General features: G+C 38.2%; 1 protein-coding gene across 1 annotated transcript; it reads right to left on the minus strand.

Moving 5' to 3' along the window:
* Window positions 1–8,738: 8,738 nt before the first annotated feature.
* Window positions 8,739–17,426, minus strand: LOC144647027 (eukaryotic translation initiation factor 3 subunit E). The gene is made up of 13 exons (XM_078506770.1): window positions 17,331–17,426; window positions 17,093–17,152; window positions 15,413–15,470; window positions 14,779–14,896; window positions 14,208–14,250; window positions 13,377–13,481; window positions 13,091–13,219; window positions 12,324–12,448; window positions 11,449–11,668; window positions 10,982–11,091; window positions 9,828–9,930; window positions 9,583–9,723; window positions 8,739–9,318 (listed from the first exon to the last, which is right to left on the minus strand). Exons 1-13 carry the CDS (start codon window positions 17,418–17,420, stop codon window positions 9,274–9,276), a joined length of 1,347 nt encoding a protein of 448 aa, XP_078362896.1. The 5' UTR covers window positions 17,421–17,426; the 3' UTR covers window positions 8,739–9,273.

Consider the following 17,426-nt stretch of genomic DNA (forward strand, 5'->3'; position numbering starts at 1 on the left):
ATAGATCGTGATCCACTGTGCAGAATTTAACTCGCCTTCATTGACGTGCAACAAGATGGTTTTATGCGAGGTGTTTTTCGTTGGAACTCTGGCAGCGTTTACTCTCTTGCAAGTTTACCTGTACAAGAAGTTTTGCCATAAAAGAGGTAATTCTCTTGCGGCGAGTGAGACCACATACCGGGTACCCGGAGGCTACTATTTGGTCAAGTTTTATCCAGAACAAAAAATGTATCACTGAGTGAAGAGGCCCTGTTTTCAAAAGAGCTGAACAGTGGAAACTCAAGTACAAACTTTGCGTCTTTATCTTAAAAGGGGAAGAAAAACTTAGAAGCTAACGGCTAAACTCTGAACAATTTATGATGGAAAAGGGTGAACTGAGCTATATATATTCTAGTGACTTTGCGAGTCGAGAGAGCATTGCATTTTTGAAATATGTTTTGAACTATTACATGGTGTCGGTTGTTTCATTTACAGTGTAAATTTCGATTTTAGCTTGAAGAGTTAATGTTGTTTGATAATCGTCGATTGCTAAAAACAATTGCAAAATGGGGTTTTCTATATTTTATACTGTGCCTCAATTAAACGTGGGAAATACCGTATAATAAAACAAACTCTACTCACATTTTTAATGCGTTGTTGTTTACAAGTGGAACGGTCGCTTTTGCAAGTTATTAAAAATGTCCCCCTCGGAATAAAAAAGAACACATTTTGTAGTTCTCATGAAGGTCGCATTCAAGGGTATTGAGCTATTATTGTTTTAATAATCAGGGATATAAAACAATTATATGAAAATATTCTAGAGCATAGACCTTGCGTGAGAAACTATACGGATATTTTTATATTGATGTCATTCTGGCCACCTGCTAGAACTTGTTTACTCTCTTAGGATTTGGCGACAGTTCACAAAATTTTAATGTAAAACTCCAGTAAGAAAGTTCTTAATCAGCCTACTTCTATAAATTACAGATGCAATACGGTACAAAAATACTCCAAACTTTAATTTTTGCCAAGGTACTTAATGGCTTTTTTTCTATTAAACGCTTACTGTAGCTCAGAAACCCGATCAAATTTAAAAAGTTTTCTCTTTGATGCATATTTTAATCATGAATAACAAAATAAAAATGCTGAAGTATCAGGCCTTAAATCTTCCTAAAGAAAATTCAAGACATGTTTTTCTAAAACAAATTCTTGAGTGCCTTGTAATTTGCATACTACCTGCATACATGTTACTATTTACATAAACTGAAGAGACCTATGCAGTTGGCATGCAGATTTCGATTTAGACTCAGTTATTGCAACTATAGATGGTGCTTTCTTATTCAAACTACACTAAATCCTGGCCACCAAAAAATGTCTGCAGAACAAATCGAAAAAAGAAATTGCCAGCATCGATAGCTTTAAAAAGCTTAAACTGGCCACACCCTAACTTTTGAGCATGCGTCGCCAGTCAAAAAGAAACCCATTTGAATGACTAGTAATAAATTATGAATGTCATTCTTTCAAAAGTGACGCGGAATCGATGCGAGCAGAAAGGGAAAAAAAATAGACCGGTCAAAATAAACATTGAAAAAACAAGAAACACCTTCGCGCGTATGGAACACAACAAAGCTCGCAAATGACTGGAACACTCACAATCCTCCTTGCTGCAGTTGCAGTTGGATTTATCGGCGCTTTGGCCCTCTTGCAAGCTTACTTTATTGGACAATGTTTCATGGCGGGGCAGCCACAAGAAAACGGATACATTAACGACTGTCTTTAGGAAAACTGAACGACATTGTTATATTAGCCGTTTTTCACTTAGAAAATTTTGGAAACGTAGCTGCGAGCAATTGCAAGAAGCTGTATCAGTTGTGCGTATGCTATAGGGTGGAGACGACCTCAACAAATTGGATTGGTGCTTGATTGGTATGCAAAAACTGACAATATTCCATCTGTTGGTGATTTCTGCAGCAACAAGCTACATGTGGATTTATAATTAACTCATGCAATCGACTGTAATTGAACTTTCAACAGTCAATACAGGACGAAATTATGAGAGATCAGTTGACATTTGGCTTGTGAAAAAAAAATTGACGGGCCTGGATAAAGCTGAGAATGGTCGTGTTGCAAAAATATAACTTTGCATTGGAGACTGAGCGGTACACAGTGTACGGCAACTTTTATAAACATGACTATCCAGTTGTATATGTATATATTGAAATCATTTTATTCTTTTTAATTGAAAGATTTTCTTTCGATCTTTTTTTTTTGGAATATTCATCCTAGAATAGTTTGTGTAAATAAAATATAACAAAAAGTGTCCAGTCCAAAGTCCAACAGAAAATAGTTTGTGCATCTCAGTGGAAAAAGTATTCTATATATAAAAGGCCGTTGTTTTCATTTATTTCTCTTTAATGTTTTATTGCTCTTTTGTGCTGTATATAGATGGGTATTAAAAAACGGATTTTGTCTGTAGAAAGAAAATCAATCTGCTAAGTGCGTCTTATAGCATCTAGTATTTTGGGAAATTTTTCTTGATCTATCGTTTTAAACTGCTGTACGTTGTTTACTAGTGTTGGGTAGACGAAAGGAGACAAAGGATGTTAAATTCGATTCGCTATACTGCAAAACCTTACAAAATGTGATCGTTGACTCAGAAGCAGATCCCGATTCGTCTTCTCTCAATTAACACTCGCTAGAACAGTTATGTTACAAGATAGTTTTGCTTGTTTGCATTGTTCTGCCGCATCGATGAAACTTATATATTACGACTTGTTGCATTAACTTTTCCGTGGGAGATATCTGTGTGATAGAACCGTAATCTGATACGAGTTAAGTCAAAAATTGCAAAATTAATTTTACTTTAGCTTGCAATTGATCGATCACAAAAGTGAGTCTCTGATCGAATTCCTAAACTTTGGCTCCTTTTGCATCTCGTAGCTTCTTTCCATTTGATGCCGTTAGCAGGTGGCAAACTGTAAATATATCCACAACAAACAAATTTTGTATTTAAATATATATGAATTATATATCTCTTCCTTTTAATTTTGCTTGTTCTTTTACGTGTTACGAGTCCATTCAGAAAGTAACAATTTTAACACAGGAAACTTTTCGTTGTTTAAGAGGGTTTTTAAAGGTAATGAACGTTTATTCGTTTGTCTCACGATAGAATCGCTTTGAGATGTTGATCGCGACGTTTCGACTGCAATACTGCTAGTCTTCATCAGGCGATGAGGTCGATTGTTTACGCGTCGCTATTTATGCACGTTGGTTGCTGTGATTGGTGCATTTCGATCCTCATTATTATTCCGACTAACAGATGGTGTTCCCTCATAGGTCCGCTTTGTAGTTGAACGGCTGTTATGCTTTCTGATCGTAGGTATCCATGCTTCAGGAATTTCAATTCCGCTATCTCTATTGATGTTATTAGAATGAAGTCTTATTTGGATAGCCTCTTTGACCCTGCGTGTGTATCGGTGAGGGTCACAATCGATAAACTTGACTTGATTCCATAAAGGAATATGCCCCGTTTCGTTTGCGTGCTCCGAAACTGCGGAGTTTTGTGTATGAGCAAGCCTTATGTCTCTGTCGTGTTCTTTTATCCTGTCTTGCATCGCTCTCCCTGTTTCCCCTATATACACTTAAAAATTAAAATTAGCACGTCAAAGAGCCCTTATATTTACGGCTAGGTATCTTACAGTGCGGCTACTGTAACCGGGGTCACCCAGACAAAGTTAGCTTCAGCCAATGAAATGTCGAGTACAGAACAAAGAAATTTCAACTTCTTCGTTCGCCACGAGATCGAATATGCGGCGCTGAATTTTCAATTTCAATTTCATCTTTTTGAACTTGAGTGGTTGTGACAGCAACATTTGGAAGGTAAATATAGCGATGTTTATGTAAGAGAAGTTCGAAACTGTGTAAAAACGGGGAAAGAACGACCGTATCGTCTGTGTCAATAGTGCGTGCGGAGTTCGCTCGTGACAATTCAAGTTTTCTCTACGGCATCATAACGCGACGGTCATAGGTTAGGCAAGTGCGTGGCGTATTTGCAAACAACGAAGCACATTACCAGCGTGATAAATTTAGTTTTATGCGATGTCCGATCGTTGAGTTCCACCGAAAGCGTATCGGCCGTATACATCCGAAAGTTTCGGCAATTCAGCTAGCTTGAATAAACACGCAAAAACATAAGCTTCACGAGTGAACAAATTGAAATTATATTTTTATTTACTCAAACGACAAAAAAATGTTGGCATCGCCACTTTCACTGGTTCGTTATACAGCGCGGAATGTCTTCCTTCGCTAGCATTACGTGTATTTATTTTCCAAATGGTACAGCTACCAAAACTGCAGTTGATGCCGTAGAGAAAACTTGAAATTGTCACGAGCGAACTCCGCCATGCATCATTGACACAGACGATACGGTCGTTTCTTTCCCCGTTTTTACACAGTTTCGAACTTCTCTTACATAAACATCGCTAATATTTACCTTCCAAATGTTGCTGTCACAACCACTCAAGTTCAAAACAGATGAAATTGAAATTAATTGAAAATTCAGCGCCGCCATACGGCCAAAGTTTGTATCGATCTGTTTTCGTGGCGAACGAAGAAGTTGAAATTTCTTTGTTCTGTACTCGACATTTCATTGGCTGAAGCTAAAAATGTAGAAATGTTTTGTTTCAGTTCTGCTTTGTGATTGGTTAACTTTGCCTGGGTGACCCCGGTTACAGTAGCCGCATTGTAAGTATGCATTCATCAAAACGTTCAATTTACTTTGTCATTGGCATCAGTATGGGCTTATTTGTTACCATCTGAAAACAAGCTAAAAAATTATCGATACAAAGAACATAGTGTTTGAAATATATTAAAGATGCAAGATTAGATTGTGATACAGTCTCTATTTTCTTCGTCTCACCTCAGTCCCATGCACACGGTATTTTCCTCGCTAGTCCCAGACCCTTTTTGGAATGCCGCGTTTCGCCTAAAATAAGTTGTTGTTTTTTTCAGTTTGTTCCTTTCCATGAGAAAAAAGCCTTAAAATGTTTTGTGAGAAGTTTAACTGAATTCAATTAACATTTCATTCACAAATGTTTAAATTTAACATCACAGGTAAATTGATTAAGAAAGTGCGAGCGCTCCAACCTACAGTGGAACCCCGATATAACGATATGCCAAGGGGGCAGTAAAATTATATCGTTATATCGAGGAATCGTTATATCGGGGTTCCGTCCCATACATTTTACTATTGCCGGGACATAACATATTCATCGTTATATCGGGAATATCGTTATATCGAAGATCGTTATATCGGGGTTCCACTGTATTAGGAAGACCGGTAAAAAGGCTGAATAAAGCTTAAGCCTAAGCAAAGAATAGGAGTACATCAACTTGATTTGTTTGAAGATTCGAGGCTCGATTTGACGGATCATTTCTGTACAACTAACCAAACCACAGTCAACCAATCAAATCATTCAACCAAGTAATCAAGCAAGCAAGCGAGTACGTAAGCAAGCAAGCATCTAATTATTCATCATCCATCCATTCATTCATTGCGTCCGTCCGTCCGTCTGTCCATCAGCCAGTCAGTCAGTCAGTCAGTCAATCGGTCAGTCAGTCAGTCAGTCAGACAGACAGACAGACAGACAGTAGTCAGACAGTCATTCAGTCAGTTAGTCAGCCAGCCAGCCAGCCAGCCAGCCAGCCAGCCAGCCAGCCAGCCAGCCAGCCAGCCAGCCAGCCAGCCAGCTAGCTAGCCAGCCAGCCAGCCAGCCATCCAGCCAGCCAGCCAGCCAGCCAGCCAGCCAGCCAGTCAGACAGTCAGACAGTCAGTTAGCCAGTCAGTCAGTCACTGAAATCAACTAATCAATGTCCTCGACGGAAAGGTAATTGCATAGAGCAGTTGGACAGGCGAAAGGGTAGAGGCTTGTCATCCGTCAGTTTACGGTAGACAAAATCGATCTGCGGAAAAACTCCTGCCATGTGTTCGACTCAGTTCAATTCAAACCATTCATAAACATGGACTTGCTCCAAGTCTAAGCAAAGTCTGCATTACAGCTTGCACCAAAAAAATCGACGACTTCAATTTGTGTCGGCAAAACGAAATTGAATTCACTGCCTGTTTGTTGCGGAGATCGGTATTCAATTAGTATTCCCAGCTTCTAGTTTCTGCCATGCATTGATCGTAGATAAGTTTACCAATAAACATCCCCCACATAGCAGCCACAAGATAAATGATAAGCACCACAAATACGAGTGAAACGTTTTCTAGCATGGAGTTCGTTTCCAGACGATCGAAGGTTCTAGAACGTTACATCTATTCATTCCCTGAGCTCAAAGTCATGGTCCTTGCTTAACACCAGAGGGGCTCAGTTTCGCGTTCTTTGAAGTTGTCCTTGCACTGAATGATGCGTGGAGTAACGCTGTACTTTCTCGGCCGAAAAAAAGGCAAAAGAAAAAATACTATAAAAAATTAACAAGTTGTACGTAAATTAATGATGATCAGTTTGCGCTTTAGCAAGTGAAACTGAATTGACAATCCAAATTAACTGAAAAAGTATTGGAATTTTTATGGAAGAAAAAGTTTTATAAAAAAAACCGCGGTTAAATTACGCTAGTTGCATTGATGGAATGATTATTTGAACTTTCAAGCAAGAGAACAATATGGCTAGCTAAAATAGGAGGAATGAGCGCGGGGACTGAGGGTTGTCTCGGCGCCGGTCAGTTTAGGTGCGTCTCTAAATTGTGACCTGGGTTCGAGTCTGGGTTGGAACTTGGCGTCATACACATACAATTCTCCCGATCCAGCAAGCGTCTCCCTCCGGGATATACGCCCCCCCCCCTCCCCCTCCTCTCCCGTAACCAAGTAAATTCACAATTTGCATTCAAATTTCTTTGGACTTCAAAGTTGATCAGATCCAAATATACGTCAGGATATCTCATCTACCAACAAGTGGAGGGGCTTATAAACTTGGGTCTGTTCCATCCTTAAAAGTGTCAGTCGGGCCATTTGGCTAAATTTGCATGTGAATAAAGATAGCAGTAGGCCATGTCACTTCTCATAATACCTCTTGGCAATATTTCATATTTTTTCAGTGTCTGTAAAATATATATTGTGTGTGTGTAAAGAATATAAGTAACGGGACGATTGCCGAGTTACTATGGGCAACCAGATTAGGCGTTTTGCCCTCAGTTCTTCGTTTTCCATGAATTCAGTTTTGGGGACACATAGTCTTCAAGTGCACCAACGTGAAAAGCTTTACAACTCGTAGAAAAAAAAACTTAGATGGTAGGGGAATGACGACAGCAGACGTATCAACCACAAGGTAACCAAAACACCAAGAATGATCAATGCACTGGGAATTTCTCCAGGGAAGAGTGCTTAGGTAAATGAGCGAATTGTATTCAAAGCTGTTGGCATTGACACCTTGAGGATAACCCTCTAAAAACTAACTTAAAAACTGATCTACATAAGTTCCATGCAGTAGAGCCAATAAAATTCCTGGAGGGATTAACAATAAAATTAAATATACAATGAACTGAAAAGCTAACGGCTTAGTAAGACGACTGTCCACTTTGTTTGGCGCAACTTGCTCTGTAGCAGAATGCAAGAATTGTATTTGGTTTTACGAACTGTGTTTATAGTCTCCGCAATCTTTTTGTGGATCTGCTGTTGTCCTTTTATATCGACTGTTGTTTAATTTGCTTGAATACAGAGGCGGTTAACGGTTGGCTTCTTTTTTCCACTGCGATCTCGTGGATTGCTGCCATCTCCCGATATTTTCGGTATGAGGGTGAAGGGTTTGCAACAACGAAGCTAGACCAGTGAACGTGAATTCACATGAGCACTTGAATTGAGAGCGGCGTATTTAGGGTATTTCAATGACCCTGGGGGAGGATTTCCTTCCCAATGACAATGAATAGAACGTCAAAACATTGGCAAGGTTTCTGTTATTACAAGTGAGGTTACAGCCACAACAGGCATAGTTCTCCGAAAGGAAAACGAACGCTCAAATGGTTAACCAAAACTGGATTCTTTTTGTTTCCTTCACAAGGGATCGAGAAGATATTCAAGAGTACTTCAGCTCATCGAGGCCTTATTTTTGCTGCAGGTGAAATCTTTGGCTCTCCACATGAATGGCCTGGCGGTCATAAAATATTTACGGCGGTGATGAAACAGGTTTCTCTCGCTTCCACCATCAAACACATTCACCTTTTGTGAAAAGACAACGTTCGTCAAACTCCCGAAGCATGACTGTGTAATTTTAAAATGTTCTTTTAAAAACAGGCATAATTCGTCCTGCAGAATAGCTATGTTACAAGTGACAGTTATCTACACCGTTAGATCACGAGCTGGCCAACATTCTTCCATAGTTTGATAAACCAATACTGATATCATTTTACAGTCGAATTACAGTTCCGCTTAAAAAGCATTGCTAAGCTACCAAAATCTATTCTGATACTCTGTAAGTAAAACTGGAAACACCAATGGAAAAAGTACGTCATGAAGGCTTAAGTTGCCACAGAAGCGGAGCATTCGCAAGACGCACGCATCTAATATTACCTGGAATTTGTTTTCAATATTCTTTCGCGGGTAATTCTAATCGCTCGGCCATAACTGGGAGTTTGGGGCCGAGGGGGGAAACTGGGGGTCTAAAGTTGGCAGAGGCAATATCTTGACCTATGCGTTATATAGCAAGCTTGAAACTGAGCCCTTTCTAGTCCAAAGCAGTTACTGTTGGAATAAAAAAGGAAGATCATATGGCATGGAATTTCTCTGTTTATTTTTCTATTTTTTTGCTTCTCTTGTTTGATTTGCGGCTTAAAGCGCAAACCAAGTTTCTAGTAGGTAGAGTTGAGACAGATTTTACTCATCAATAAATATGTCTGGCATCAACAGAAGAATTCAGGAGAGAACTTTCAAGGTTTATAGTAGGTCTGTTATATATCACTCAACTTTGTAATGCTAAGAACAGGTAGTCTGTGTGGCAAGTACAGATTAAAGTGGGCATTACTTAATTTTTGGTGTCGCAGAAACCGTTGGTTAGTAATTGTGTTTTGCTCCCACAACACCAAAAAAATCACCACTGAAGTGGAATAAAAAAGAACTGATTCTTTAACGAGCGCGCAATGCGAGAATATGGGAGGGAGAGGCACAGTATAGCCCCTTCTTGCTTCCAGCTTCTACCTCCTCTCGCAATTCACGCCCATTGAAATTTCTTTTTCACACTCCACTTTCCACACCTGCCACGCAAGCTAATTTACAGCTAAACAAGTTGACATCCAGGCTGAGTTTCAATGTTTAAAGAATCCTGATGGGTCATATGCATCCCATGCACCCTAAACAGAACAAAAACAACAAAGCAAAGTTTTGTTAGTATTTGATGACTTCGTCCAGCATCAAGGCAGAATAATTTTGCTTATTTTCTTAAATTTGAACTTGAGATATGTTTAAAAACAAACAAGACCATATGAAAGTACTGCTTAATAGCTTTCATTTGCATGGTCACACACTAGGGTTTCATCCACAGACTTAAAAGTTAGAACAACCTTGGACAGGAAAATAAACAGCACCAGACAAAAGTATTACTGAGTAGTTTGTACCCCATCATATCCTTGCTTGTCAATATTGAGCTTTTTCTCAATGTTACGAGCGAGCTCTTGAGTGCGGGACATTACTCCTTTGGTCTTTTCTATCACTTGCTGGTAAACAGAGGGAGCCTGGGTCCCCATAACCACGTGACCCTATAACAGAAAGAAGGATGTTAACAATACTGATCACAATTGAACTTGAAAGATGTACAAGTAACAAAATCGCTCATTTTACTAGACATTTTAAAACTTCTTACCAGCTTAGAGTCAATCTTGGCGTCCAATCTGGCATTTCTGATCAGGTTAACAATCCACCTCTCAGCTTCTTCAGGGGTCATATTCAACTTTTCGGCAAGCATGCTGTTGAGAGAAGACAATGAAGCAGAACGTTTTACGTTAAGGTCACCTATTTAAACCTGAAGTGCAGGAGATAGGAAGTTGGAAGCTAGCTATCAAAGCACTGAAAGCAGCTGTTGTCGAACGACCAACAGTCAGCCAACAGTTTGGTGACAGGTATTTCTGGGAGCTGTTCTTCACTTTTAACATTGTGTCAAACCAGTGAAAAAGTACAATTTGGAAAGAGCTAAGAAATGATCTTTACTGCAGACAACAATCAAATACTGAATGATTAACGAGAGAACAAAGCAATGGTGCCACTGCAAAACAAGGAAATGTTGCAAAATACAAGCCATTTTATAGTGGTACAGTCAACTCTCTCTTAACGGACACCTCTATAAGACGGACACCTCCATAAGACGGACATCTGGTGATGGTCCCAGCCGTTTTTCAGTCATTTTACTGTAACAAAACTCTCTGTAAGACGGACACCTCTCTAAGAAGGACAACGGACACTTTGAAACCGCGAACGGACACGCACAAAAAGTTTTTTTTTTAAGTGAATTATACTTCGAAACTTGGTATCAACATTTAGCATAGTACGTCAGCGCCTTTAGAATACCAAACTTACCCAAAACAATCTGCTATAACGTATTCCTTAAGTATATGGCACCAAAGAGGTAGTTTTCTTCTTACAGTATTACCGTTTGTAATAAACAAACAAGTCGAATTTCTGATACTGTTTTTGTTCCACGTTGTAGGTTTTGCTAAAGTAAGCGACTCATAACAGACGTGTATTTGTTGTGTATAGCCGTTTAGGTTTATCTTCTCAAAATTTCTGGTGTCCCGTTACCTCGACTCTCTATAAGGCGGACACCTCTCTAAGATGGACAGCTGAGGCCGGTCCCGACGGTGTCCGTCTTAGAGAGAGAGTTGACTGTAGTACAATGTATAGTTTGAGCTGACATAAGGCTAGTGGATAGTTCAAATGTCAGGACTTGATAAAAGGCCTCTGGTCAACTTGCCTTCTTGTGTGTACAGTCATGTAGTTCTGAGTTTATATTGAATGATTTACCTTATACTGATACACTGGTGTATTCTGCAGAATGTTTCAAATATAAACAATCTGGCATTCTCAATAAAATCATCTAAACAAGCCACAAGGAAGAAGTCATTCAGCAGAACCTGGAATGGAATCATAATATAACAATGTTATTTTGATTCAGGTCTAATGTACCCACATTCCGTCATGCTCATTGCAATAAAATTTAAAATGGATGTGTGTGCGCAAAATAGCTGTTATTGCAGCTCCCAGCAGTTTGACATAAAAACGAGGCAAAAGGGTCACTCTGCCTTGTTTAAACAATGTGTTGACCCTTTCGCCTCGTTCGAATGCCTTCTCAACAAGTGCAAGTGCAGTTGAGCCTGCAATAACAGCTATTGGAAACTCTCACTTTTTTAAGTTAAAGAAAAACATTGTTTAATGGTGTCAGATAGTGATTATTTGGAACAAATAAGGCAAAACGTGAGTGAAGCACTCACTGTTTCACATTCTCTAAGCTTTTGCTGAGCACCATCAAAGTCAAAATTGACGTAGAGACATTCCAAAAACTCTGTGATTGGATCCTTGTATGTGTACGACTCTTGCTGAATCACTTTCACCAGATCCTTGAGAACGGTCCGTCGACGCTTGTTGGTGATGACGGCTGTTGTCAAGTATCTTAGAATATGAGGGCATGTGGTTTGGATTGCATTGAGATACCTACAAAAGAATGAGGTAAATTTGAAAACTTAATAGAAATTCTTGGAAAATATCATGAAGACAATTTAAATCATTCAAAACATCCCCCCGTTTGTTTATTTAAAACTAATTTGCCTCTACTAGTAACTTGATCTATTAGCCTACACTGTATGTTTTACTTGTAGTGATTTTAATTATAGCTTTATCTCCATTGACTTGCCATAAGTTGACTTTACTGTTTTGAGCAAGCGACCAAGTCGTAAAACACAAGTGACAAAATCAAGTAGTGAAAATGCCAGTAAGAACCTTAAACTTTTGTGCCACAATAAAACCCTAATAGTAAGTTTGCTGGACTCTGGATTGATTGGTCTGGGTTCAAGCACTGGCCAGAACACTGCAATGTGTTCTTGGGCAAGACACTTTACTCTCATAGAGGCCTCTCTTCACCCAGGTGTATAATATTATTATCGGGTGCCAGCAAAATTACTGCTGGGGGGGGGGGGAGGGTAACCCTGTGATGGACTAGCATCCCATCCAGGGGGGAGTAGAATACTCTTAGTTTAGTTATGCTACAGAAACCAGGATAAGATCCAGCCTGATGGGCCACTAGGCTGGTATGCAAACTTAAAGTTTAATCGGACTGACTACACTGCTGTGAATGAAACAGGATACTTACTGAGGTTGGTAAAGAAACAGATCAATGATTAGATCTCTTCCTTTTGGATGATTGAAGAACACAAACAGACTCCAATGAATCAACCATGTTCTCTCTTGTAACATCTGAAGTGTTCCACCTGCGTTCTAAAAGTGTACAGGAAAAAAAGACAGTTATTAATAAAAAAAATCTCTTAATAACTGCTTTACAGAATAAAGTATGGGTATCTTGTAATTCCAGCAAGGCCAGGCAGTCTTGAGATAAATCTTCACTTCCATGCAGGCTTTTAGCCAGGATTCAAAAAGTGGGAGTCCAAAATTTTTAAAAAGGCCTGACTTTGTTTCCATAAAAGGGCGTAAGGAGCATGCAAGGTGTTTTTCTGCAGTTATGAGTGCAAAGCTATCCAAAGATTTCCAAACTTGCTAAAAAAAACTATGTATATAGTAATTCATATCAATTTTCTCTCAAAAGTGGCTGTCCATAGGACTCCTGGACTCCCACCTGGCTAAAAGCCTGTTTCCATGACTGTCTATACCGTCCTGCAACCTACATCTGTATAAGTTATGTAGATCTATGCATACCCAATTCAAGAAAGCCTTAAGAAACATCACATGCAGGCTTTCATCTCAAACTCGGGTATTGCTGCATCACGTATAAGCAGAATTAACTAAAGTTTATACACAAACAAAAAAATAAAGCAATAATAAAAGGAGATCAATAGGGAGATTTTGAGCTTGACATAGAGAGTTACCAAGTATTGGATTGCTATGTGTACTTGGAAAACTTACATTGCTCTCAATGACATCCTTTAGTCTGTTAAGATCTTCCAGTGCAGTTTCCCAATTCTGCATGAGGATTTCTGAGCCTAGTTTGCCCCAAAGAGCATTCAAAGTATTTCTGTCATCATTACCAGGAACCTGTATAGAGAAAAAAAAATATTGCTGATTTGATAAGACAAACATGTCGGCACAACAGCATGATCAAAAACTTTTCTTACCAAGGAAGAAGAATAAAGGAGGAGTTTGAAAATACGGGATAAAAATCATTGATGAACTTTTAAGAGGTAGTACTCACAAGCACACGATAAAAGTACAGATACTCTGCGGCACCAGAGTAGTTTCCACACTCATATTGAAATTTAGCATATTTGTACAGTGTATCCAACATTTCTGGCTTGATCTGTAAACAAAACAAAGAGAAAAAGTGTTAACATGTTACTTCAAGTAATATGCAAACAAGTCAAGAGTAGGAGTTAAAACTCTTGTCAATTACTCTTCTTCTCATTCGGCTCAGAATTAAGCAAGTGATGAAACTATAGAAATGAAACAAGAACAATGCATTGTAAACATTATGTTGTTTTGCTCAGTAGGTTATTAAAGGCTTAGAGGAAGTTCTATCTAAGTTGTCTCTATCCTGTCTGAAAATTTATTGAGTCAGAGCAAATGTAGAAATTTATTAGATGTTAAGATGGTTTCCGCCGAACATTCGAGCAATACAGGCAAAAATAAAGTTACCAAAGAGATCTCATAGCATGGTAACAGTTTGAGCACAACTAACAAAAATCTACCAAAACTTTAGCATTCAAGCTGACCCTGCCAGAGAAAAATGGATTTGAAATTATCTACATTTCAGTTAAAACTGATGTTTCGCGCAAGTTTAAAACAAAATGGCGCACGTTTTAAACATTTTTACGAGGTTTGACTTTAATTTTCTCAAGAACGCTTTAGAGTTTTATCACGGGGTCACTAAGACAAATGAATTTCAGTGAGATGTTTCAAATAGTACTGGTATATAAAATGTTACCGAAATATGAGTAGATTTTTTGGTACTTAATTTTTGCACTCATTGCTCGAACTTTCAGCGGAATCTATCTTAATCACTCTTGGGAGTAAAAACTAAACATACCCCATGGTTCATTTCAAGGTAATCAAACAGCTGTCTCCCATCCCTACAAAAGCAAAAATAAAATGCAAGTTTAATACAAATGATATTTTATCCCAAGTCCTCTGTTAATGCCTAAATGTACAATGTACGTAATGTTTGCTGTAACATATAATTATTGCATTCAAGGCATGCATGGTGGCCAGATGGTTATTATAATTAGTAGAATACATGTATATCATTCCAGATATCAGTCTGAGTTATATGTACATGGTCCACATGTTCTATTCTTTGGCAAGCATAAATAAATCTCATCACCTCTCCCAACCCAGGTGGGGAGGGGGTAACATGTTGTTGAACAAAGCTTTCAGTTTTTAAAGAAACTGTTATGCTGCATCAACAGGCCAGTGAAACACTTAGTTGGTTATCAACTGGAAGTTGATAAAAGCAAACTATTTGCCATAGAGAATTTGGAAACACCAATGTTTCGAGCATGAGTCCTTTGTTAGAGCATTAAGCATTGACCTTATCAAAAACAAATAATTGTATCCCTGAACTAAAGCACATCTAAAAATTAACATTTAGCTCATTTTACCTTGTCGTCTGTATTTGATTGTTAAACTCAGGATCTTCAAAACATTTTACAATTGGTTCTGTTTGTGCCTGTAGGTATTTCAACTGTGTAACTACTTCTGTTCTTTTTTCTACAAGCTCTACAAAGACAAAACATGATTCTAATCCGTAAAGAAATCTACTGAAACATGCATTTCAACATTCTACTCAAGAATGGATATTTTCTGTTGAAGAAAAAGCAAGTTTTAATTTGATAATTCATTAGAAAATGACTACAGTTAGACCCTGCTAATTTGAACTTTTGGGATTTGCCCTTCAGTCTTTTACTAGTGGCTATTTCAAACTCCCGCTATTTCGAACTATTTTTTCTTTCCCCTGACAGTTCGAAATAACAAGGTTCAACTGTCAGTAGTTTTAAGCTCCTAATTTGGGAAGACTGACAAAAAAGTATAGTTTAAAACATTTATCTAATGGGAGCCCTAAAACTTCTTTTGGCTTTTACCATTCCATAGAGCACCCTTTGAAGTATATAACGGTAAGTGATATGCTAGTTTTTTGTACCAACAAAGAACAAGTTGTATTGTTATCAGTCACATTCAATTTCAATAGTTTTTGCAACTGATGGTCAGTTATATCAAACTTTATAATCAACAAACCTTCTGGAACATCCTGGTCTGGATAAAGATTTTTGAACACATCCATAGCAAAATCAACCTAAATGAGGAAAATAATTCAATTAGTTGTAAATCTATTACATTGAGAAAGGGAGAATAATGTTACAACTAATAATCAATGTGACAGCGCTCTCTTTTACTTAGTAAATGATCAATTTCTAACTGATGCTGTACATGAACCACTGTTTTATTTTATTTATAAAGGACATTTCACATTTTATTGACATTTCGTGCTCTAAAGAAGGAGAAAGTGAAAGAGAATGTGTAAAAACTGTTTCAAGTTCTCCCACCTTTCAAAAGAGTTTCTACAACTCTACGGAAACAAAGAAAGTCAGTTTTTCATTACTACACTTTGTCTGTGGCGATCGGTAGACGTAATTTCAGTAGAATGATTCATCCGATCTGAGATTATTAAACACTAAATTTTCGGTGGCCTCTGTCCACCTTCATCAGAGTATTGAAAATGAGTTCGTTATAGGCCACCGAAAATTTAGTGTTTAATAATCTCAGATCGGATGAATCATTCTACTGAAATTTTTCATTACTCTTATCAAATAAATGCTCAAAACAACTTTCAGCCAATCACAGCAAACATAGTACCTTAAGGTAATTTTTTTATCTTAAAAAATAGAAATAAGGTTGTTATAACCTTGCTCCTTTACATTTGTATTTTGTAACGAATTCATGAAAGAAATACAAAGGACATTCCATTTTTATCTGCACCCCCCACCCCACATAACCATATAAACACACACATCATATAAAATATGGTGATTGATGTTTGAGAACTAATTTTAAAACATAAAGATTTACAACATACTCTCAAACTCAAATTTATTAAAGAAATGTGGGGCAGCCATTCTTGAATTTATTGCGGGCCCTAGAGAGGCCCGCAACCCAAATCTTGACAGTGACCAGCGGATTGCGTATTACGCGTGCGCGCCACGTTTATAAAGGCTTTCTGCAAACCGGAAGTTGAAAATTTTGTTCTTCCACTAAGAACGATCGGAATGCAAAAAATGTGTCAATCACGACAGTTTGTCGTAACACTGGAAGAGAAAAATCTTGTCTCCAAGAGCGATAAGAATGCGAAAAATCAACAGTTTGTCACATAAGATCGAGGCTTCTGTCTTGCAGACATTACGTTTTGCAGACATTGTTTTATAGGTGTTGCTTTTGAGAAGATCTGCTGTGATTGTATCACAGATAAACTATGGTAAAGCGAATGATTCCAACAACGGTTATTCTTGAGAAATTCCTTATAACACTGACAACAAAGAGAGTTTGTCGACGGAGGAAAATCACATCTCAATTCACACCGCGTGCTCGACTACACTTCGCAAAACTGTCAATCAAAAAAACAACTCTGAATGGTTCGCGGCAATAGGAAACGATAAAAAACATTCCTGACTTAAGCGTGACGCGTTACTCGACCTGACTCGGAATAATTTTCTTTTGTCCAGTGATTTATCGACACTGTCTGAAACACTTCCCTCCCAGTACCTTCTCTTAACTGCATCAAGGCCCGCACTTTCTAACCTGTGGTTACCACTAGTCTTATTAGTATAAGGCTACGTCAGTTGTATTTTAATAAAGCTGATCGGCTGCTCACGATTAACTTTATTTTATAACACTGAATCATATTTTGTTGACCACGCTCACCATATTTGTGTTACTAAGAAGATCGAGTTTTCCTTTAAGTAATTCTTTTTCATCATAAATCTGAAAAGCGAGGGATAACAATAAACAAGAGAAGAACAGAGAACGTAAAATTAAGTAATGTATGTGAAACGACACCGAGTTACACACAAAACAAAGGTATATTTTCCCAGTCAATTCACCAAAAGAGTTAACAGTAAAATAGGAAAATGGTGAATCGATAACAAAGACAGCTATTTACCTCTTTGACTGAGAGAAATTCCAACAAGGGAAACACTAAATGCCGGTCTAAAAAGCAACCCATTCGGGCGGTCAGATCGTGTTCCGCCATCTTGAA

Source organism: Oculina patagonica, chromosome 3, assembly GCF_052425735.1.
Source record: "Oculina patagonica isolate OP01 chromosome 3, crgOcupat, whole genome shotgun sequence".
NCBI lineage: Eukaryota > Metazoa > Cnidaria > Anthozoa > Scleractinia > Oculinidae > Oculina > Oculina patagonica.